Source organism: Oryctolagus cuniculus, chromosome 5 (genome assembly GCF_964237555.1).
Source record: "Oryctolagus cuniculus chromosome 5, mOryCun1.1, whole genome shotgun sequence".
In the NCBI taxonomy this organism is placed as follows: domain Eukaryota; kingdom Metazoa; phylum Chordata; class Mammalia; order Lagomorpha; family Leporidae; genus Oryctolagus; species Oryctolagus cuniculus.
Window position 1 is genome coordinate 86,837,871 of NC_091436.1, and position 23,510 is coordinate 86,861,380.

Genomic DNA, 23,510 nt, shown 5'->3' on the forward strand with positions numbered 1-23,510 from the left:
AAATAGAAATTTAAAAATCAGTAATTCCATCATTCAAGAATAACCAGACCTATCACTTTTACATGTATAGTCTATACATTCTGTTGAAATTTTAATACAGTTACACTTTTGTATTCTGTTGTTTTAAAATTTTTGTTATTTGTAAAGTATTTAATGTAAAAATGAGCTAGAGGAATAATAATAAACTGTCCATATGCAAATACATGTGTACCTGCCATGTATTTTTAGAATAGAACATTATGATATTGTTACAGCTACTGTTGTTCTTGTTTTACATTGTCATTCCCATCCCCTGCCTGCCCATTTAGAGGTAACCACATTTTATATTTTATGTTCATTGAAATTTTTTTGTCTGGTGTCTTAATTTTTTTTTTTTTTTTTTTGGTACTTTAGCTGACTTATGTTTTATTGGACATTGTGATACAGGAACTGTTTCCAGAGCTCAATAAGGTTAGTGAAAAAGAGTTTTACATATATATCCACACACACACACACACACATATATATAAATAATTTTAAAAATTCATTAATTTGAAAGGCAGAGTTACACTCAGAGAGAAAGAGAGAGATCTTCCACCTGATAGTTCACTCCCCAAATGACTGCAATGGCTAGGAGTGGTCCAGGCCAAAGCAAGGAGCTTCATCCCTGTCTTCCATGTGGGTGCAGGGGCCCAGGTTCCTGGGCCATCTTCCGCTATTTTTCGAGGCACTTTAGCAGGGAACTGGATTGGAAGTGGAGCAGCCAGGGCACACACTGGCACCCCTGTGGGATGCCAGCATCTTGGGTGCTGGCACCCAAAAAGTAGTATTTTATTTGTTACTCTCTTAATGGTATGCTGACATTTATTTTAATGAAGAATATAAAAGTTAAAACCCTTGTGACTATGATTCTTTAAAAAACGAACAACCTGGGGGTTGGCATCATGGTACAGCAGGTAAAGCCACCACTTGTGACACCAGCATCCCAAATGGGTGCCAGTTCATGTCCTGCTGCTCCACTTTGAATACAGCTCCCTGCTAATGGCCTGGGAAAACTAGTGGAAGATGGTCCATGTATTTGGGCCCCTGCCACCCATAAGAAGGAGTTGAATGAAGTTCTTGGCTCTTGGCTTCTGCCTGGCCCAGCGCTGGCTGTTGGGGCTATCTGGGGAGTGAACAGAGGATGGAAAATCTCTCCCTCTGTTTCTCCCTCTCTCTTTGCAACTCTGACTTTCAAAATAAATAAAAAAATCTTTTTAAAAATGAGCAGTCTTAAAAGATGGCTTTTTATATTTTCTTTATTTGCCATAACAAGCATAGTGTGGGAGGATAGGCACTGAATAAGTTGTGCCTTTACTAATTACAAGCAGATAGGAACCCTTTAGACTTCCCATAGAAAGATGTGAATATAAATCCTAGCCCAAGAGTGCACCAAGCTCTTCAGATTATCATCTGCGGTACTGTATGATGTTTAAGTCAAAGACTTGAGTATATTTTGAAATCATTGAGTTTGTCTAAACTCGGGAACATAATGTGAATTGGAATTACCTTGTGGTAATAATATATTGAATCTTAAAGATTTTTAGTTTTGAATGAAGACTCAAGTTGTTATTTTCTGGGTTTTTTTTTTTTTTTTTATTAGTCTCTGGTTGGGTGAAAAAGTTATTGTTCAAGACTGGCACTGTAATGAAATACTATATATATATAGCATAGTGGGAATCAAGTTTGGACTATTTACCTTAATTATAAGTTCTCAAATTATATTAATACTAAGTGTATATTAAAATAAGGTGGAAAATTACAGATATTTTATGTATAGTTTCCATTGGAATTAATACCAGGAAACCTTCAACTCTGATTTAGGCTTTTTAAGGTCATCACTATGATGTTGCCATTATCTAATTTCTAAAACATAGGTATTATCTGCTGTATCTACCAGCTAATTTCTTTTGTGTTACGGTATATTGTGTCTTAGGTTAGAATTTTATGTACATTAGTGCTGATAGGTAACTCACAAATGAACCCAATCATATTTTCTTCTATTAAATGAATTTATTTTTACTTTAGGTGCAAAAGGAAGTTACCTCTGTGACGTCCTGGATGTAAACATTTGGATTTAGTAGTAGTAAATAACCAGTTAAGATTTCTGCTGTGCTTGTGTAGTAGAAATGTACTTTTTTTCTTTTATTTTTATGTATATCATGTACTTCAGTGTCTGAAATTTTTAATTTTTTTGTTTTAATAAAGACTAAATAACAATGAAAAGTGGTTGGTTTCAAATGTTTAATTTTAAACTTGTTACCCAACTTTTATTGAATGTAATCATTTGTTATTGCCATTTTTTAAAAAGGAGAAAATTCACATTCCTCTTAGGGCAAACAGATAATACTGATAACCTTTGTGTTGTATTACTTTGAAAATAATTATGCTTAGTATGGAGAAACTTGAATAAGATGTGATTTTTCTTATTTGAAGTTAATATAATTTTTTAAAGATTTGTTTATTTATTTGAAAGAGTTACAGAGAGAGAGAGAGAAGGAGAGGCAGAGAGAGAGAGAGAGAGAAAGGTCTTCCATCTGCTGGTTCACTCCCAAGATGGCCGAAATGGCGAGAGCTGCACCAATCTAAAACCAGGAGCCAGGCGCTTCTTTCCAGTCTCCCACATAGGTGCAGGGGCCCAAGGACTTGGGCCATCTTCTACTGCTTTTCTATAGCAGAGAGCTGGATCAGAAGTGGAGCAACTGGTATATGAACCAGCGCCCCATGGGATGCCGGCACTGCAGGTGGCAGCTTTACCTGCTGTGCCGCAAGCGCCGGCCCCTGAAATTATTACATTTTAGTAGATTTGTTTTTCTTTTGCTTTTCTTTTTCTTCATGGCTAACTATGTATCTATAAATTAAATACCCTATATGAGATTTTCACAATAAACAAGACTGACAGGTTTTAGCGCTGTTAGGCTTGAAAACTGAATACTCCCAAATATTTGTGATTATATGGTTATGACTTTGTTTCACTGAATTGTGTTTAACTATATTCCAAAGCTCATATGAACAGTTTAGGCAAGTATATTTTTTATCTATCCTCTTTATTGTCTCTTCAATAGAAAATTATAGAATTAACTGTTTTTCTTCAGGAATGTTAATTGAAAGAATATTTTAAAAGATTTCAATGCTTAACCTTCTGCTTACAATTCCTTGCCATGCTATGCTTTACTCCTTGAAACAAATTTGTCAAGCTGGGGCACTTTCCATTTGTTCATTGTTTGTAGTATTCATTCCAAATATATTTATTGAGCTTCAACCGCTAAGCTGGGTAATGAGGGAACTTTGAATATAATTTGGAACAGTAATACATCCAATTTTGCAGCCTGGAAGGATGATAATTAGATTACCCAAAGAAATTGCAGAGGAGACCTGAGCAGCTTAGAGTAATAGGCATCACCCAAGACAAAGACACAAGTTCCAGAAATTCTCACAAATGGAAAGGAGGCTGCCAAGTTACTTGATTTGGAGATTTAATTTTTTAAAAAAACTATTTATTTATTTGCTTATTTGAAAAGTGGAGTTAGGGAGGGAGGGATGGAGAGGGGGAAGAAAGAGAGAGACAGAGAGAGAGAGGTATCTTCCATCCTTGGTTTATTTCCCAAATAGCCACCTGCAGTGGCCAGGGCTGGGTCAGGCTGCCAGGAGCCTGGAGCTTCATCTGGGTTTCCCACATGGGTGGCAGGAACTCAGGTACTTGGACCATCTTCCACTTCTTTCTGAGATGAATTAGTAAGGACTTCAGTTGGAAGTGGAGCCGCTGGGACTCCACCCACCACCTACATGGAATGCCACCACCACAGGTAGTGGTTTAACCTGGTATGCCACAGCATTAGCCCCTGGAGATTTAATTTTTAAAAAGTGACTTAAAGTCTTAAAAAATTATGAAATTGAAATTTCTTTTATAAGGAAATATGATAGCCTAGACAGCTCATAGCAAGAGTCTCGGGTGATTGCTGATGTCATAAATAAGAGTGCCAATTGTTAAATCAACAACGGGAGTCACTGAGTACAGGCTCCCCACGTAGGATCTCTGTCCTTAATGTGTTTTACTATGAAACTTAAAAACAACACTACTAGTCGAACAATGCCTTATACCTTGTGCGGTTGTGTGAGTGCAGCCTGTTGAAATCCTTGCTTAGTGTATACTAAGTTGATCTTCTGTATATGAAGGTGATTGAAAAAGAAACTCAATGAAGGGCGGGATGGGAGAGGGAGTGGGAGAGGGGAGGGCTGCGGGAGGGAGGGAGGTTGGCGGGGGGAGCCACAACAATACACAAGTTGCACTTTGTAAATTCACATTTATTAAATAAAAAAAAAACTTATGGGGGGAAAAGCCATTGTAATTCATAAACTGTACTTTGGAAATTTATATTTATTAAATAAAAGTTAAAATATATATATAATACATAATGTAGTATAACATATATATTACTATATTCTGTACTTTTGTGTGTACTAATAATATGTATGTAGGTAGAGACCTGTATATTGTGCAAATAAAAATATTAAGCTACCAAAAAAATAAGGAAATGTAAGAGGCCAAGAGAGAGCGAGAGAGAGGTCTTCCATCTGCTGGGTCACTCTTTTTTTTTTTTTTTTTTTTTGACAGGCAGAGTGGACAGTGAGAGAGAGAGAGAGACAGAGAGAAAGGTCTTCCTTTGCCGTTGGTTCATCCTCCAATGGCCGGCGCACTGCGGCCGGTGCACTGCGCTGATCCGATGGCAGGAGCCAGCTACTTCTCCTGGTCTCCCATGGGGTGCAGGGCCCAAGCACTTGGGCCATCCTCCACTGCACTCCCTGGCCACAGCAGAGAGCTGGCCTGGAAGAGGGGCAACCGGGACAGAATCCAGCGCCCTGACTGGGACTAGAACCCGGTGTGCCGGTGCTGCAAGGTGGAGGATTAGCCTAGTGAGCCGCGGCGCCGGCCCTGGTTCACTCTTCATTTGGGCACAATTGCCGGAGCTGTGCCAATCCAAAGCCAGAAGCCAGGAGCTTCCTCTGCCCATGTGGGATGCCAGCACTTGAGGCCAGGGCATTAACCCGCTGCACCACAGCGCCGGCCCCAAGAAACTTTTTCTTTTTTTTTAACTGATTTATTTTAATTTTACTATAGAACATCAACATAAAGTTCTTACATTTAGAAGGCAACTCTCCTGTTAAGAGGGCAAGTGTAGTTCAAGAAGCAGAGGTAAGTGGGGGTAGCTTTCCCTGTGGCAGCACTGAATGGAAGCAAAGTGTTTTGTTTTTTGAAGATTTATTTATTTCAAAGTGTTAGAGCCAGAGAGAGAGGTCTTCCATCCACTGGTTCACTCCCAAGAGAACCGCAATGGCGAGCTGATCCAAAGCTAGGAGCCAGGAACTTCTTCCTGGTCTCCCACAAGAATGCAGGGACCCAAGGACTTGGGCCATCTTCTACTGCTTTCCCAGGCCTTAGCAGAGAGCTGGATTGGAAGTGGAACATCCAGGACTCTAACTGGTGCCCTATGGGATGCTGGCACTGCAGGCTGGAGCTTTAACCTGCTGCGCCACAGCTCCGGCCCTAGCAAAGTGTTTTTAATGGCAAGTTTATCTCTGCATCCCACTTGCCTGTCTGTGATCTAATTGCCTCCTTTTCCCAGCTGTTAGGGGAACAACTTTTTTCTACTGAACAACTATTAGCAGTCTAAACTCTTCTTCCAAGAAATCTACCCTTTCCTTTGCCAGTGTGATAGAATGTTTGTGTCCCTATAAAACACCTGTGTTGAAACCTGAACACTACTGTGATGGTGTTAGGAAGTTGTGTCTTTGGAGGCTCTTGTGACTGAGATTAGTGCCTTTATAAAAGGTTACCTTGCCTCTTCCATGATGTGTTTGAAGTTCCAAATATGAGCCAATAAATAGGTCCTTACCAGACAGCAGACCTGCCAGCACTTTCATCTTAGACTTTCCAACCTCTAGAACTGTGAGAAACAACATACCTGTTGTTTTTAAGCCACCTGTTCTGTGATATCTTTTACCACAGCCCAAATGGACCAAGAGAGCTATCAAATGGCTTTAATGTGTGTGATTGATCAAAGAGTAACAAAAGTGGAATATTTTAGATAGTATGCTTGAGGAAGATTCTTAGTCATAGAACCAGTTGAGATGTTAGTTAAAATCTGCAATGCGGCCGGCACCGTGACTCACTAGGCTAATCCTCCGCCTTGCGCTGCCGGCACACCGGGTTCTAGTCCCAGTCAGGGCGCCGGATTCTGTCCCGGTTGCCCCTCTTCCAGGCCAGCTCTCTGCTGTGGCCAGGGAATGCAGTGGAGGATGGCCCAAAGTACTTGGGCCCTGCACCCCATGGGAGACCAGGAGAAGTAGCTGGCTCCTGCCATCGGATCAGCGCGGTGCGCCGGCCACAGCGCACTGGCTGCAGCGGCCATTGGAGGGTGAACAGCGGCAAAAGGAAGACCTTTCTGTCTCTCTCTCACTGTCCACTCTGCCTGTCAAATAAATAAATAAATAAATATCTGCAATGCTAACTTGCAGCTCTTATTACTGATACAGTTCTTTTTTTTTTTTTTTAGATTGATTTATTTATTTGAAAGTCAGAGTTGCACAGAGAGAGGAGAGGCAGAAAGAGATAAAGAGAGAGGTCTTCCATCTGCTGGTTCACTCCCTGCCCGCAACGGCCAGAGCTGCGCCGATCCGAAGCCGGGAGCCAGGAGCTTCTTCCTGGTCTCCCACACATGTGCAGGGGCCCAAGGACCTGGGCCATCCTCCACTGCTTTCCCAGGCCATAGCAGAGAGCTGGATGGGAAGTGGAACAGCCGGGTCTCCAACCGGCGCCCATATGATGCCAGGGCGTTAACTCACTGCACCGCAGCTTTTATTTTTAAAAAGTAAGCACAGAGCTCAAAACTGTTTCAGACGTCAAGGAACTTATGATCCAGAGAAAGGATACCAGTGGAAAACCATCAGAAGTTATCCTTCAGTTATATTGTACAGGTGTTTGAGAGAAGAAATAACTATTAAAGACCAAGGAGCATATTGTCAATTTTATTGTTTGGAATCTACCATTTCAGAGTGTTTCAAGGTCATTTTCATACCACTATGCAATACATATACATGTATTTAGAAAACTTAGAAAAACATTCTTTAAAAATTGTACTCTAATAGGATTTATTTTACTGGCCAAGGGTGAAAAGTGTACCCCAAGTATACCTTTCTAATTTTCTTCATGAAATCTTAAAAACATTTGTTTGTTTATAGCACATCTGTATGTGCATAGAACTGAGGGCATTATTTTACTGCAAGAACTTTTTAAAGGTGAAGTTTAAAGTATATTTTGTATCAATACTGAATATTTGTAAACTTTCAGAAAACATATTTCTTCAAAGCACCAGCTGCTATTTTTAAAGAAAGACTGCCATTTCTTGTTGAATTACACAGTATTGAGCAGGTGCTCTCACATGGTCTCTCTCTAACTTCAGCATGTATTTATTCTTTGGGCACAAATCACTTAAGCAGTCTGAATATTTTCTGAGCACCCACTCAGAGAAGCCCACTCCCTGGCAAATTCCCAGAGCTGGACTAGAGAATGTTACATGATTGTTTAGCTTTGAAGCAGACTGCAAACGTCATATATATTAATATCACTTCTAAAAATCACCTCTGGATTTCCCATAATTGGGTATATGCATGGTGTGATTAGAATAAGCTCAGTGCTGGTATCCTCTGGGGAGGGACCAGTGCAGGTTTAGAATTACAGCTTATTTTGGAAGGCTCTTGTAATATCTTCATGTTAGAAAGAGGTAAGAACACTCAGAGCTGATGGAATCTCATAAAATTAATGATGGCTAATACCATGTATCAGGCACAATGCTGCAAATACCTGTTTAATACAACTCACTGTCCTTCAGCTCTTTCTCTTCTGTAATGTAAATTAGTTCTGCTATCCTCTTTCCTTCCTACCCTGCCTCTTAGACTGTCTTTTGCAGCCTCTGACTTTTCCTGTTATCTATTGCACAGCTTGTTCCCTGACTCGTCAAAGGTGCATGGGTGATGTAGGAGAGAATGCTGCCCTATGAATATGTTCATTCTAGCTGTATGGCCTTGATCAAGCCAACCCTTTCTTTGCTTCAGTTTCCTCATCTGTCAAATGGAAAAATAATACCTGTCTTACCCACCAAAATTGTGGGTATTAAATTAAGACTCCCTAATAAATGATAAAGTTCTATGTAAACACAAGTTATTTGATGAATTAGAAATGGATATAAAGGAGAAAAGTGATTTGTATGGCTTAAAGTTAATAATGACCATTAAAATTTGGATGTGTAAACTCTATGGTGGCTTTCTCCAGACCCTATTTTTTTTGTTCCTTTTACTGAGTTGCTGATCCGAGTGATGATGTCAGTCTCTTCCTTTTACAGTGCTCTAAGCTACAGCTTCTAGGAGCCTGCAAGGATAATTTGTGCCATCACAACCAGTTCATGAAAGGCAGATTTGAATCTCACTTTAAAAAATGCAAATTAATGGCAAGGAGAATATTTTGGCTACTGATATAAAACAAGGGTCACTACCAAAAATGAAAGAAGTATTAAAGAAAAGCTTCCTTGGCAATAACTTCCTGCAGAAAACTTGATCCGACCCTCAACTGCTGGGTAAATTACTTGCATTTTTGAGATGTATTGACAAACCACGCTGATATCTTGCTCACCTAGAAAATACAAACATTATTTTAATTACCAAAAAAAGTAATTATCAGCAGTAAGAGGGAAGGGAAAGCAGTATATTTTTCCAAAGTCCCTCATAATTATTAAAGGGAAGATATTCTTCATAAACAGAGGGGAAGTGTCATGGAAGACAAGAACTTGATCTTAAATGCAAAGAGATTGACTGCTCTTTCATGTTCCAGATATGACATGTGCCCATTTTTCACAAGTAGGTGATAGAAGTAGAGTCGTCTCAGCTCTGAGATGATTCAATAAAGAAGTCATTGACATCATAGCCTTTGAATCACTCCAGAACAAGAGAATTAAGCACTGGGCCAAGAGTTGAGAGATAAAAGTACATTTTCAAGAATTAGCTTTATAAAATTCATGGTGGGACAAATGGGACTTCATTTCCAAAAAAGAGGAGGCCTGATAAAGAAATACTAGTTGCTTATAGCTATGGGGACCCAACAGAGTTTTATTTTAAAAATATCACTCCAATACTTTTTTTTTTCTTTTAAAGACTTCTACATGCAGTGATTCTCACTCCAGGGCTCCAGGGTGTATATTAGAATTACAGGGAGAGACTTTGGCCCTAATGCAATTAAATTAGAATCACTTGACTGGGGCCATGACACTGATACTGAATTTAAAATGCTTCCTAAGTGGTTTTAGTGTGTAGCCAGGGTTGAGAACCCTTAGATCCAAGGCTTCCTCAGCCTTCTGCATGAACTCCTACCATACAGTTCGCATCAGTCTGGGTTTGGGTGATGTACACCCAGTAACCTCTGTGTCATGCGAGGCTTTTAAACATGCTTTTTCATCTTCTGTAATGGAATGAATAGAAGTAGCTAGCACTTTTTCTCCTTGGAAGGACTGCCTGCTTTGGCCTGGCTTTGCTCTCCTCCCTCCTTGATATAAGCAGCTAAAATGGCAGGCCTGAGAAGGAAGCTGTTGAGTTTCCCAAGGATGCAAAGAAGCTGTGTATGTTTATGCACACACATGTGTGGTAAACACGCACGGGAAGAGCAAGAGAAAAGTATGTTTTGCTATCAGTGGATGTTATATATAACAGACAGATCTTAATTGCATTTCTAAAAGGGAGGCTGGCATATATAGTGACCTTCAGTGCTGCTGGGAATACTGGTAGATGTCAAGTATGGTTATTCCTTTAATTTGCTCCACTAACCCGTTGAAACAATAAAGGGCTGCTTATCCCATCCACTCCTACCTGTACTAGTCACACTAAAACCTTCAAGAAAGAAAATTTAGACGATTAAACTGGGTTTTCCATGCCCAAATTAAAGTTTTGAGGGTTTTTTTTTTCCTGTAAATGCAAAATTCACTTATATTTCACAATTTAAATGGCTGCTTAGATGTAGTTACAAGTATTTTAAAACACTTTTTATTTAAGAATGTTTTTTCCTGGGATTGAGTGCATGTGTATGTGTGCTAGGGGAGTAACAGAGGGCATATTCCTTAGTGCCGTGCTGCTGTCTTCCAACAAACAAAGCAAAAGGGAGTGAACCACATGGGGACAGGATTTGGTTTACGGCTCTGCCCTCCTGGCAATATTCTGTTGTTGATTACTTTTGGGGTTGAGAGAGGAAGATGCACTTGTACTTACCAGAGTCATGTCTTAATAATTCATCTTTTATCATCTGGAATCCATCTCCACCAGTGGCCAGGAAGCTCGGAAGGATCACCTTATACACTTCATCCATTTTGAGGGGCTCATAACTGGGTACTCGACATTTGGTGCAAAGAACATCTAATTGGACCACTCTGTCTCCAGGTCTTCGGGAAAGGTCATATACCACGTGGATTCCTAGGAAAGAAATGAATGTTTGTTTTCATTGGATCGAAAGGGAGGCTTCTGTTTTCTAGGAGATTTTTGTCCAAAATCTGGAATTGGGATACCAGGCATAATTTTTCTTTAATTTGAGCTTGGATGAAATTTCATCAAGTTTTTAAGTGATGTTGCAGCTACCCTTTCTGGGTTAGCTTTATCCTTGATTCCCCAGGAGAAAGGAGAAAACTGGATGGAAGACTGTCTCCGGATCAGAAAGGGAATGGGGTGACAGCAAGGAGAAAATTCATCTTTTACTTCCTCTTCAAAATCTTGAATTAGTTGATCCAGTAATTTGGTTAAATATCTTTGGATAATGATAAATAAATGAGAACATTTGTTATAATTTTGAAGACCAAATGATACTAATTTGGTATTGGCAACTTTTCTTTTGCAAGTGGAACATTGATTTAAGAATAAATCTCAAAAGTCTCTATTAACAATACAATAAGGGAGACATGTGCAAATAACAGAAATGGAAGACGTCCTGTGGAAAGTCCACACTTCAGTGCACTGGAATGAAGTTCACAAATACCATGATTGACCAAGCTGTGGTGGCAACAGGATGACATGCAGCTAACACTGGACATGGTTTGTCTTTGACAACTGGAGAGGCAGGAAAGTTGAGGGGGTAGGGAGTGTGACTGGGAATCCCAAAGGGTAGCCAATGGATGAGCTATGGAGAGAGGCCCCAGTGTGGCAGGAGGGCTCATTTCACAAGCCATTTGGAGGTGACCTGAATGACCCTTTCCAATCCAAGATGACTGCAGTGGAAGGGTAGGCATGATGGGAGTCTCAGAGAAATTCTCTTTAAAGGAAGAAAACAAAACCAAACCAACTGAACAGGGAGTGGAGAGATTAGTAAAAATGAGAAGTTCTGCCTTTTCTCACCAGATGGCAAAGCAACCATCAGAAGAAACATTTGAGTCACTAAGTGAACTCTCATGTGGGTACAGTTGATCCACAATCCCCACCACTGGCATGGTCAAGTGCAAGTGTCTGCTTCTGAGATCAATGCATTAACACTTCTTTACTACAAAACCAGAAAGATCATTGGTGTAGCCCTTGTAGCCAGAATGTACAAGGTTGAGTCTTAGCTATACACAAGACAGGAGAACTGGGGGTACTTATAGTTCATCTGGTTGTTGGGTGTGAACCTGCACAGCTCACTCTTTTTGCAGCAGGAGTCCTGTAATGGTAGGGGCTAAGGCAGGCATTGCAAGAAACTTTTGAACACTGGAAGCAGGTGTTGTTGGCACCTGGCCAGTTGCAAAAGCCTGAGGTGGCTGTGATAGAGGGCTTGGGCTTTGAGTGAATGTACAGCAGCCCATGGAGACCCTGAGACTGGCCTGGGTAACTCTCCTGCAGATTCCCCATGGGCCAGGCTATCACAGCAAAGGTCTTGCTGGGGGAAGGAGTTGGGCTTGGAGGCAGAAGGACAAGTGAGCAGGCTGTCACAGTGCTGGCAAAGGGATGAGCTGCACAAAGGCTACAGTTTGGCACTGGAAGAAGGCCCACTCTTTGGTCAGTGGTGTTTGCTTGTGCTAGAGTGGGTGGGCATTGTTTCTCACCAGTCAACACACATCAAGCCACAGAGCACCCTGTCTATGATGCACTGCCCTGGGTTCTGAGTCTGTGTACAGGTCTCTGTCTTCCTGAGCCCCAGGCACGTGGGGCTTGTAGAGTAAGTAGTCCTCAGTTTCTTGCTTGATGCCTGATTTCTGGAGTGCCACTCAAGCCATTGATGCTATCAGGTGCTCCCTGCCCTTGGTCTGTTGCCACAGGGCTTCTGAGCAGCCAGGAGCGTCCTCTTGCTGCTCGTGGGCTCACTCATGATGTCCAGCTCAGAGTAGCCCTTGTCCTTTTCTTAGGAGTGGATTTCTAGCATCTGCTTGCACTCAGTGTTGGCCAGAAAGAACTCAAAGGAGACCATCCTCACCAGGAGGATGAGTTCCATGGGCTTGTACAGAGTCCCCAACTCAGACATGCAGGCCCTTCAATTCAGGATGACTAGGATGTCCTCTTCCAGGCACATTGACTTGATGGCTTGGCATAGCAGACAAAGGGCCCATGCCTTGATGCTTCTGAATTCCTTCTTCCACAGGTAGAAGAAGAGGTTGATGTCCACCATCTCAAGCATGCTGAGGGCACAGAGCAAAGCTCCCAGGCTGGAGGTGCTCAGCAAGTGCAGGCAGCTCTCTACCATCTCATAGACCTGAACTAAGCAGGTGGATACAAGGGATCACCTTATTCAGGCAGAGCAGGGCCAAGGATGCAAACATAGATATTCATGGCTGCCAGCCAGCTGCTTGTTGGGGGTGGTATCCGCTTTGTCCTCATGGAACTGAACATACTTCCAAAATATTTTGCATTTTGTATTCATTGGTACAGCCCATCCCATCAAGGAGGGCTCTCTTAGCTCCATGGCTTCTGGGTTGGAGGCAGGAATGTGGCTGAAATACTGACATGTTGTACGCTTGGTCTGGAGGAGTGCTCCCAACATGCACCCTGACCAAGGGGGATGAGTGGAAGGTGCAGTCACCACTGGAGTTGGCTGTAGGGACTGAGACTGATTGGGATTGGACAACTTTCACAAAGTGAAAGCTACCTAAAACTCTGTTAGAACATCAAAACACTGCTGTTTCCTCAACTTCAAATGCAGGATGCTCGGGTTACCCTACAGGCAACTAGCCAGGCAATAGCATTGTATTCTGCAAACAGAGGACTCAGCACAGTAGTTTGATTGATCAAATAGGACCATGATCTCAAGTTAAAAAAAAAAAAAAAAAAAAAACCACCACCACCAGAATATGGTTTGGGAATAAAATAAGATTAGTAATTTAAGGATTGGTTCACAGGACTTGGAAGTAATTACTAACAAAAGCATTTCAGAAGCCCATGGCAATTTGGGAAACATTAATTTCCAATCAGTCTTCACTACAATCTATGAGAGAAAAAGGCGGGCTTTCTCACAACACACAAGAGGTTGAAGACTCCCCAGTGCCAGTGGGAACAGAAGCAGGTGTACCAGTGGCATGCACAGTGGGATGTCCTTCCCAGAAATCATCCTTACTCACACTTGCTGGACATTGCATTCCTTAGGCCCTTGGAATAGTCCTAGGCATTTACAACTAGAACAGAGGAGAGGGGTTTGGTTTGGTTTTAACAGCATTTTGAGGGCCAGCTCCTGAGGAGGGTCCATCCAGTGTCCAACTCAGACTTGGCAAATATTGCTAGTTGCCAAGGCTTTTGGGCTCTGATCCCTAACTCAGTATCAGTGGCTCTGGGAGTTCACAACCATTGAAATATGATGTATTGGTGTTGTGTGTGGGAAAACCAAACAAATTTGACCCTGGAAGTCCTGATAATGGGGGAAGCTGAGCTAGCCAGAGGAAATCCACATCACCCTGGATGTACAACCCTGCAGGAAGGGTGTCTTACCGCCCACCTGCAGAAACTCTCCAGTGGACTGGCCGTAGCGGTGCACGCTGTGCTCAAAGGCCTTCTTCAGAGTGGAACCTTTTAATTGGACCAGGTCAAATGTGCCTCCAAAGGGCAACACAGCAGCCAGGTTCTCCCAGGTAATTGTACCTGAGGGCAGTCACATGCGAGACAAGAAGGAAAACCATTTGAGAAAAAGCTTACTCTGCCACCAGTTGCCCTCAGAGTTGGAGAAGATGAGCAGGATCCGGGGCTGTGTCTAAATGATTACTAACACCCAACAAGGCAGTGACTTCAGGACGCCTCTGGCCCTGCCCTTCACCACGGAGCAAGATGGCGGGAGCTCACCTTGGATTTCCGGGCTTGGGGCTGGATCTCCAGTAGGTTATTAAGCATTGTCCTCCACACAAGCAGTGTGTCCTGTACCCGTGCCTGCTATCTGACCATGAGATGAACTTGGGGGCCTCTCACTGACACCGACAGGTTTTAACAATGCATAAGGGGGGCCGGCGCCGCGGCTCACTAGGCTAATCCTCGGCCTAGCGGCGCCGGCACACCGGGTTCTAGTCCCGGTCGGGGCGTCGGATTCTGTCCCGGTTGCCCCTCTTCCAGGCCAGCCCTCTGCTGTGGCCAGGGAGTGCAGTGGAGGATGGCCCAGGTGCTTGGGCCCTGCACCCCATGGGAGACCAGGAAAAAGCACCTGGCTCCTGGCTCCTGCCATCGGATCAGCGCGGTGCGCCGGCCGCAGTGCGCCGGCCGCGGCGGCCATTGGAGGGTGAACCAACGGCAAAGGAAGACCTTTCTCTCTGTCTCTCTCTCTCACTGTCCACTCTGCCTGTCAAAAAAAATAAATAAATAAATAAAAAATAAATAAAAAAAAACAATGCATAAGGGGGCTATAAGAGTGTCTTGAGGAGCCAGTGCCATGGTGCAGTAGGTTAATCCTCTGCCTGTGGCACCGGTTCTAGTCTGGCTGCTCCTCTTCCAATCCAGCTCTCCACTATGGCCTGGGAAAGCAATGGAAGATGCCCAAGTCCTTGGGCCCCTACACCCACATGAGAGACCAGGAAGAAGCACTTGGCTCCTGGCTTTGGATTGGCGCAGCTCTGGCCGTTGCGGCCATTTGGGGAGTGAACCAACGGAAGGAAGACCTTTCTTTTTTTTTTTTTTTTTTTTTTTTTGACAGGCAGAGTGGACAGTGAGAGAGAGAGACAGAGAGAAAGGTCTTCCTTTGCCGTTGGTTCACCCTCCAATGGCCGCCGCGGCCGGCGCGCTGCGGCCGGCGTGCCGCGCTGATCCGATGGCAGGAGCCAGGAGCCAGGTGCTTTTCCTGGTCTCCCATGGGGTGCAGGGCCCAAGCACCTGGGTCATCCTCCACTGCACTCCCGGGCCACAGCAGAGGGCTGGCCTGGAAGAGGGGCAACCGGGACAGAATCCGGCGCCCCGACCGGGACTAGAACCCGGTGTGCCGGCGCCGCTAGGCGGAGGATTAGCCTAGTGAGCCGCGGCGCCGGCCCATGGAAGACCTTTCTCTCTGTCTCTCCCTCTCACCTCTCATTGTCTGTAACTCTACCTCTCAAATAAATAAATAAAATCTTTAAAAAGTAAAAAAGAGTGTCTTGAAATCTGTCATGTTGATTTATTTGTACTATATAGTACAATCCTAGATATCTATATTTTTTTTATTTTATTTTCTGACAGGCAGAGTGGACAGTGAGAGAGAGAGAGAGACAGAGAGAAAGGTCTTCCTTTTGCCGTTGGTTCACCCTCCAATGGTGCACTGCGCTGATCCGATGGCAGGAGCCAGGTGCTTCTCCTGGTCTCCCATGGGGTGCAGGGCCCAAGCACTTGGGCCATCCTCCACTGCACTCCCTGGCCACAGCAGAGGGCTGGCCTGGAAGAGGGGCAACCGGGACAGAATCCGGCTCCCCGACCGGGACTAGAACCCGGTGTGCCGGTGCCGCAAGGCGGAGGATTAGCCTAGTGAGCCGTGGCGCCGGCCCTAGATATCTATAAATAACCATTTAATTCAGTGATCTTTTACAGCACAAAATTTAGGTAATTTTGTCTTTCTCAGATGCCATGTGGAGGTTGTGTATATTTTGCATAAATTAGTAACAATCAATATTTAGCTAATCTAGTTGCTGCTTCTGTGAGTGACTACATACAAGAACACACAACCTTGTGTATGCCCTTCAGGCTACTCACTACTGTGGAGTAACAGCTAACTCCAACTTAAAGGTCTGACATTCTGGTACGTGGCAGGTAGTGAGGTAAGCTGAGGGAGCCATGGGCATGATCAGGGCCGGAGCCCCAGAGAGAAAGCAGGTCCGAGACAGAACTAGAGGACAGAGGGTGCTTGGCCTGGGGAGCATACCGTTGTTCTTCTCATCAATGGGTGACCGAATTCCACCTCCATTTAAGATGCACATGGACACATGGTTCCAGAACATTTCATCTGAGTGTCTCAGGTTGTTGTTAATCTGCAGCAGTAGCACAAATGTACATGACTTATTCTGGGTCTCCGCCCTCAGATCAGTTCCAGGAATTTTGTTAGCTCTGCTGAGGAAAGAAAGGTGTTCTTCCCGTGGTGCTGTGTTCCCAGAAGTTTCTCAACTGTAATTAGTCAGAGCTACTTGTGTGCTCCAAGACTCAAGGATATGCTATTGGGACCATTCCCATGTCAGAGTGGTAGATACAGGGAGCTCCTAGCCTGCCGTTTTGAAAACTCCTGTCTTCTCAAGCCGATGGGCTTTAACACAATGGTCTCTCGGGTGTGGCCCTGCTGTTAGGACTGGGCTCCTGTGTGGACTGGCCTACCATACTGCTTCTCATGGGTTTCTGCAGGCCAGGCCCCATGCTGCTACAGAGCACAGGGCTGTCCGGTCTGCTCAATACCAGACCAAGAACCTGGCCTCTGTGTCAATGTCCCCGGCTAATTTCCAAGTTGGCAGTTTTCGAGGCACAAGGGCAGCCTCCTGAAACTGGGGAAATCAGGTTCATTTTTTAAAAAATATGTCTAGTTACAAGAAATAAAATGAAGAAATTCTCATTTGCAAAGAAAATAGCAAAGAAAGCAAAAATTATATTTGCCAAGGACTGGGCACTGCATGATACGCACTGACAAAGGAGCAAGTCTCCCAGGTTCAGGCTGTGAGCCTGGGAGTGGGAGTCTGACCTAGGAGTCTGACCTGGCCTTGGGGTCAGGCTGCCTGCAGACAGATGGTCAGGGGCTGCTTCCCATACATGACCTTACTCAGCTGCAGGACTCACTATAATCACTATAACTGTGTTGGTCACTATATACTTGGGAAAGAGGTTCCAATCACACAAGGCCTAAGGTCTCTGGAGCCAAGCAGATATGTTTTTATCTGTTCTGTCGACATCTTTGGGGTGGTAAGGGTTGTCTGTGTATTTGGATCATCTACAAAAGGAAAGCAACTTCAAAAATTTTGACTCTTAAGAACACTTAAAAATGAATGCTTTAGTTCTTATAAAGCAAAAAAATTATGGTTATCCTATCTGCTTTGGGCACCTTGCTGAGGTTCTCAGTATGAAGCCACACCACCCTTTTGTCTGAGCACTAAGTGTCTTAAATATCTAATTCTGCAGTGTCAGTCCATTCTTCATTGCATCCTTCCTGGATCTTTCCTTTTTGCTTTCCTCCCTCCCTAGACACAGGCTCTTTGCCCCCAAAGACCACTTACCATAGCATCACAAATCATGTTGCCCATATTGCATTCCTTAAAGCGGCATGACTGAGTGGAGCCATCCAAATAGACGATTGTTTTCCCCAGTGCCTTGGTAGAATAATTATCTAATTTTATCCTCCATTCATTAATCTCTGCTTTTATGCTTGGGTCTAAAATAAAAAGATCAAAAGAAGGAAGGAGGGATAAAAGGTGGGAAGGAAGGAAGCTAGTTAGTTTGTGGTTAAGGCAGATCTCGCCCTGAGCTAAATTCTAGAGAAGGAATCAAACATCACTTTATTTGCCCGCTGTGGGTGCACATTTTTTTAACCATATTTGTGTGCATTTCAGTTTTTACCATGAAATTTCCTTAGGAACCTCTATTTTGTTTCGTGGTGATAAGATCCTAAGATAAGGACATGCTGAAGACTTTAACATCAAATCACCACATCTGGGTGAACACCTGTTGGCCTACCTGGGACAGCATGCATGGTAGTGGCAGAGGCTCTGAAAAGCCCAGGACAAGTGGAAGTGGGTCAGCATGTTCCCCCTCTGCCTACTGAGAGACCTATGTTGTGACCACAGGCTTTCCTGGATGTGGAGAGTCACCTGTCACTCAGAAGCTGTAAGACCCAGCATAGCCTCCGAGACACATAACTGCAGGGGAAGGGGGAGTGCGGCCATACAGGGAGCATGGAGACCAAGCTCTCGTCACTTGGTACATTTAAGGTCTTAAACTGCCCATCCTTCCTGATCTGATCATGGTAAAACAGAAGAACAGGACTACATGAAAATGATGACAGAAAATGTATCTTCAGGTTCCAGACAACAAGTAAGAAAGGTACTCCTTTCATTTGACAAATAAAGAAACTCAAGACATTGCGACTGAGCATCTTGTCCAAGGCATACTAAGTGGGCTTTGAGTTCCAACTCCGTTGCTTCCTTCAATAATCAGCTGTCTTCTGGACATGAACTGACAGTTGGCTTCTGCAAGCAATAGTGCTAGAAGTCCGATGCCAAGAGGACTTGGGGAAGTGAGTGGGGATTTGGGCATGGGGTATGTTTTACATCTCTTTATCCATGAGAGGGTAAGCACAAGGGCTAAGCTAGATTCTTTAAATGTATTAGTCTTTTCCTGAAGCCTTTTTTTTTTTTTTTTTTTTTAAAGAAGGGTGGGGAGGGAAAAAAAAAATCCAGCCACTTTGACTTTTGGATTTGTGGACCATTCCCCTGCGTTTCACATACCTTCGGGAATGCTGCTGTTTAGAAGAATAGGATTTCCGTGTGAGGTGATGACATTTCCTTTCTCATCAAAGTCAACCTTCAGGTAGCCTAGGTATTTGCCAAAAGCATAGGCCTGGACCACAGGAACCTTCCGCCCGTCATCAGAGGTGACTATGAATGGGTATTTCCCAGCAGGCACCTCACTGGAAGGTGGATTGCCTGAAATGAAAGAGCTGATGCTGATCAAATCAGGCCTTGTGTGTGGCTGGCTGCAGGCCAGCAGGCCGCCGGCGGATGACAGTGAGTTTCAAATTGATGACCCGCCAGCTGCTGCTCTACATAGCTGGTCTTTCAGAGTCCTGCCTGGGCATTTGCCCCTGCTTCCGAATGCCCTTTTGCCACATGAATCCTTCCATTCTCAATGCAGCAGGCATTTACTGAGCTCCTCCTAAGTCCAGCATTGTGCCTGGTGCTGTGGAGCACACAAAGATGGAACACTGGGAAGATTTTCCTCCTGCCATCCTGACTCAGGCTCCCTTCCCACTAGCTGCGTGGATTAGCCAAGCCACTTCACTTTCCTGTACTTGTTTCTCTGTAAAATGGGCGAAACAATAATTCCCATTTCACCAGGCTGTTGAGAGGACTCAGTGTCTAAACTCCTTAGCACGGTGCCTGGCTCACAGTGGCTGCTCTAAATGCTTGCTTCTTTCCTGTACGGCAATCTCCAGCACACACTCCAGAGCTTAGAATCCTTCCTGGAAAATGAGCAGAAGTGATGAAAAAGCTGTCCTTGGGTTTTGCTGCTCTGGGTCTCCACAGGTACTTTTCCTACCACAAGCACCCTGGAAGTCAACCAGCACATAGTACCTATCCCAGCCAGTCCTCATGCCAGTCAGGTTCTGCAGGCCCCTGTCTCAGTGCGGAAACTGGGGAGAGCTTGGGAGCCACTTGTCACTGGGAAGCTGGAAGGCCCAGCACAGCCTCCTAGGCACATGGCCTGAATGAGGGTGGGGAGTGTGGCAGGCAGGGAGAGTGAAGCCCAAGCTTCTCATCCCTTTAATGGTGCTCCTCCTTTGGGCATACTGTCATTCATACCTTAACTCCAGAGAGAGGATGACACACTGGGCTGTTTCAAATCAGAGACTGGAACGAACAGGCCAGAGAAAATTTTAGTAATTGTTTGTTACACATGTGGACCAGTCATGAGACTCAGTCTCAAGCCAGATTCTGGACAATATCTCATTTAGTTCTCCAGTTTCCCATGAGGCAGGTCCTATGAGGGTTCTTCAAAAAGTTCATGGGAAATGGATATAAAAGGTCAATTTAGGGGCTGGCGCTGTGGTGTAGCAGGTAAAGCCGCTGCCTGCAGTGCTGGCATCCCATATGGGCACCAGTTCGAGTCCCAGCTGCTTTGCTTCTGACCCAACTCTCTGCTATGTCTTGGGAAAGCAGTAGAAGATGGCCCAAGTCCTTGGACCCCTGCACCCACGTGGGAGACCCAGAAGAAGCTCCCGGCTCCTGGCTTTGGATCAGCGCAGCTCCAGCTGTTGTGGCCAACTGGGGAGTGAACCAGCGGATGAAAAACCTCTCTCTCTCTCTCTCTCTCTGTCTCCCCTTCTCTCTCTGTGTAACTCTGACTTTCAAATAAATAAATAATTTTTTTTTAAAAAAGATCAGTTTATTTGGATGCAAAAAACTGAAATAATATGTATGAGGGATCTTCAAAGCATTCATGGAAATGCATATTATGAAAAACTATGCATGTTTTTCATTTTTTTGCACCAAAATAACTTTGTATTTTAATTCCATTTCCACAAACTTTTTGAAATACTCTTGTATTACTATCATAGTATTAAAAAATTTGTGAGGCAGAGAAGTAGAAACAGAAACAGACAGTGCTCCCTTCCACCAATATGCCTGCAGTGGCTGGGGCTGGGCCCAGGCTTAAGCGAGGAGCCAGGAAATCAATCCAGGTCTCCCATGTGAGGGGCAGAAACTCAATTATTTGAGTCATCATCTGCTGCCTCCTGGGGTCTGCATCAGTAGGAAACTAGAATCAAGAGTAAATGTGGATCTTGAACCCAGGCACTCTGATAATGGGATGTAAACACTCTAACTTAACCACTAGGCCAGATGCCTGCTCCAATTATCTCTGTTTAATAGACTGCACTGATTGCTACAGGCACAGTGCCCAAGGTCACACAGCTGGTGTGTGCTGAGGCCTGACTGAAAAGCCAGGCTCTGAGGCATTGAAGTCTTGTTCTCTCTACTACCCCATGTATCCTACCATGTGTTGTTCTTAAGTATACAAGCTGGTTGCCGTAGGCCAGTTAAGGAAACAAACGCAAGGTCAAGGTTGGTACCTTGGTGTCACGAACTCTTCTGGGCTTTTCTCTTCACCTAAGACAAGCTGGAGTGTCACATGATGAGGTCACTCCTGCCATGCCCCTATGCCCAAAGCAGCACACCCCTGCCCCTTCCAGCTGAATCACCAAGGGGCAGAGGCACTGCAAACACCAGCACTTCTCAAGCAGGAAATGGATGTTGTCAATTGTAATGTCCCATTCTCTTGATCTCTCTGGGGGAAAAGAAGGAAAATATTGTGGAAATTCACTGTTACAGGAGCACTGGACTTGAGATCCAGTGAGTTTTGCTCTGCCTCCATTTGCAGTGAACAGCCTCAAGGATGACAAGCAGATATTTGGCTGTGGTAGAAGCAGATGATTGGATGATGGAAGAGGAGCAGAGATAGCTACAACTCTAATTGCTCCCTTCCTGTTCCATGCTGGCCCTCCTCCTTTCCTGGTTTGGGCAAGGGTGCAGCCTGGTCTTTAATTCAGGGTTCAGGGCAATAATAACAGCCGCTTCCTAGACCTTAGAGGGTTCCCTTCCCTCTTGTAGATGCTTGGGGAAGCGTAGTTTCCCAAACTTCCACAAGGTGGCAGAGAACGCTCCAGCCAGAAGCAAAAAGCATAAATTAGATGCAGAAATCAGAAGTTTGGCCATTTCCTGGAAACCCAAGAAAATAACAAACCTGACTTTTTTCAGCCTTGCACAGAAATATCTGAGCTCAAACCAAATGTAAAATCCAGGTGTCCAACAGACTGGTTAAATGCCTCAACAGATCGGCAAGCACGCAGCAAATGGGTTAGCAATCCCAGCTCTCTGACAGGGAGCACTCCCTTCTCTGTAAAGACTTGGCTGGCTGTTCCCTTCATTAGAACACAGATGTGTGACTGGCATCTTAAATGGACTTAATCAAGAACAGAGAGCACACTTCCCATGTGGCTGAGCCAATAACTGGTCTAGTTTGACTAATCTCTGCCTCCTCCACAGCAAGCCCTCTCTGCTTCTCCCCAAACATGGCAAGCCCAGAAAGCCAATGGCAGAGAAAACAATCCAGGGCTTCACATTTTTCACACCATTCCATGCAATTCAGATAAAAATGCCTAGGCCCAAAATATTCTCTCTACATAGAGCCGCACAACTGTTTTTGGAAACCGAATTTGTCCTCTGGGCAGTAGAAAAGCAGTTCGCTGGACTCAGTTCCAGTCCAAACTGGAGGAGCTGGAGAGTTATGGGCTCACATCTGAAGCTGGTTAATGGGGCATTTCCTAGCAGGGTGCGAGTGCCTGAAGGAACCCCCTGGGTTCCTGGTGATCCTAAGTGCAGGTCTGGACAATTGCTCTCTCTGTATCACAGGGCACAGACAAAGATGCCATGAAGCAGGCTGCAAATGGTTGGCTCACAAAAGGTTTTAAAGCAATACACACTATGATTTTAATTAATAAGGGAACTGCTTTCAGAACTTCTGAATGGGACTCCTTTTAAATAATTGGATAAAAATAATTTCTAATTGATATATTTCAAGTCATTGCATTAGCGGACTCGTCTGTTTTAAATTACTTGGAAGTGCTGAGTCTGATCAGTCACAGTGTTTGTCTCCTTCTCTACAACTCTTTAGGTAAGTCACAGCCTTGGCCACCAGTAGCTTCTTCCCAAACTTGTCTCCATGTGTCTTCTTTGCCTCTTTTTTGTCCCCTAACAATTATTGATTTATTTTTCATCTACTTCAAGGCGGGGGAGAATGAGAAAGAGAGAAATCTTCAATCCCTTGGTTCACTCCTCAAATGCCCCCAACAACTAGGGCTGGGTCAGGCCAAAACCAGGAACCTGGAATGCCATCTGGGTTCCCACATAGGTGGCAGGGGCCTAAGGACTTGAGCCATCATTTGCTACCTCCCAGGATGTGCATTAGCAGGAAGGTATATTGAAAGCAGAGTAGCTAGAACTTCCACCAAGCACTCCAACATAGGATGTGAGTGTTCCAAGCAGTGGCTTAACCCACACAATACCTACCTGCCTCTTTTTTTCTTTTTTTTTTTTTAAGCTTTATTTATTTATTTGGAGGCAGAGTGACAGAGAGAGAAAGAGACAGAAATCCTACCTACTGGTTCATTCCCTAAATGTCTGCAATGGCTGGGACTGGGCTGAGTCAGAAGCCAGGAGCCTGGAACTCCATCCACGTCTCCTGTATGGATGGCAAGGACCCAGTTACTTGAGTTATCAGCTGATTCCTCCTAGGAAGCTGGAATCAGGAGCCAGAGC

At 44.2% G+C, this 23,510-nt stretch overlaps 2 protein-coding genes and 1 pseudogene across 16 annotated transcripts in view; 1 reads left to right on the plus strand and 2 right to left on the minus strand.

The window, feature by feature from the left end:
• Nucleotides 1-2,244, plus strand: part of SNX14 (sorting nexin 14) — a 99,011-nt gene extending 96,767 nt beyond the window's left edge. For all 12 annotated transcript variants that reach the window (XM_051854506.2, XM_051854508.2, XM_051854507.2 and 9 more), the window contains 2 exons: nucleotides 394-450; nucleotides 2,047-2,244. In XM_051854506.2, coding sequence (XP_051710466.1) covers nucleotides 394-450; nucleotides 2,047-2,085 — 96 coding nt within the window. In that variant the 3' untranslated portion in view covers nucleotides 2,086-2,244. The remainder of the gene's footprint in view (nucleotides 1-393; nucleotides 451-2,046) is intronic.
• The window catches only part of NT5E (5'-nucleotidase ecto), a 105,120-nt gene that overhangs the window by 48,198 nt on the left and 33,412 nt on the right, over nucleotides 1-23,510 (minus strand). For 3 of the 4 annotated variants that reach the window (XM_070073820.1, XM_070073819.1, XM_017345271.3), the window contains exons 4-8: nucleotides 18,924-19,121; nucleotides 17,697-17,851; nucleotides 16,367-16,472; nucleotides 13,990-14,139; nucleotides 10,327-10,527 (exon numbers count right to left, since the gene is read on the minus strand). In XM_070073820.1, coding sequence (XP_069929921.1) covers nucleotides 10,327-10,527; nucleotides 13,990-14,139; nucleotides 16,367-16,472; nucleotides 17,697-17,851; nucleotides 18,924-19,121 — 810 coding nt within the window. Of the gene's footprint in view, nucleotides 1-7,028; nucleotides 8,705-10,326; nucleotides 10,528-13,989; nucleotides 14,140-16,366; nucleotides 16,473-17,696; nucleotides 17,852-18,923; nucleotides 19,122-23,510 lie in introns of those variants that run through there. The other variant, XM_002714557.5, reaches the window with a different exon arrangement.
• LOC127493009 (spermatogenesis-associated protein 2 pseudogene) lies at nucleotides 11,951-13,193 on the minus strand (annotated as a pseudogene).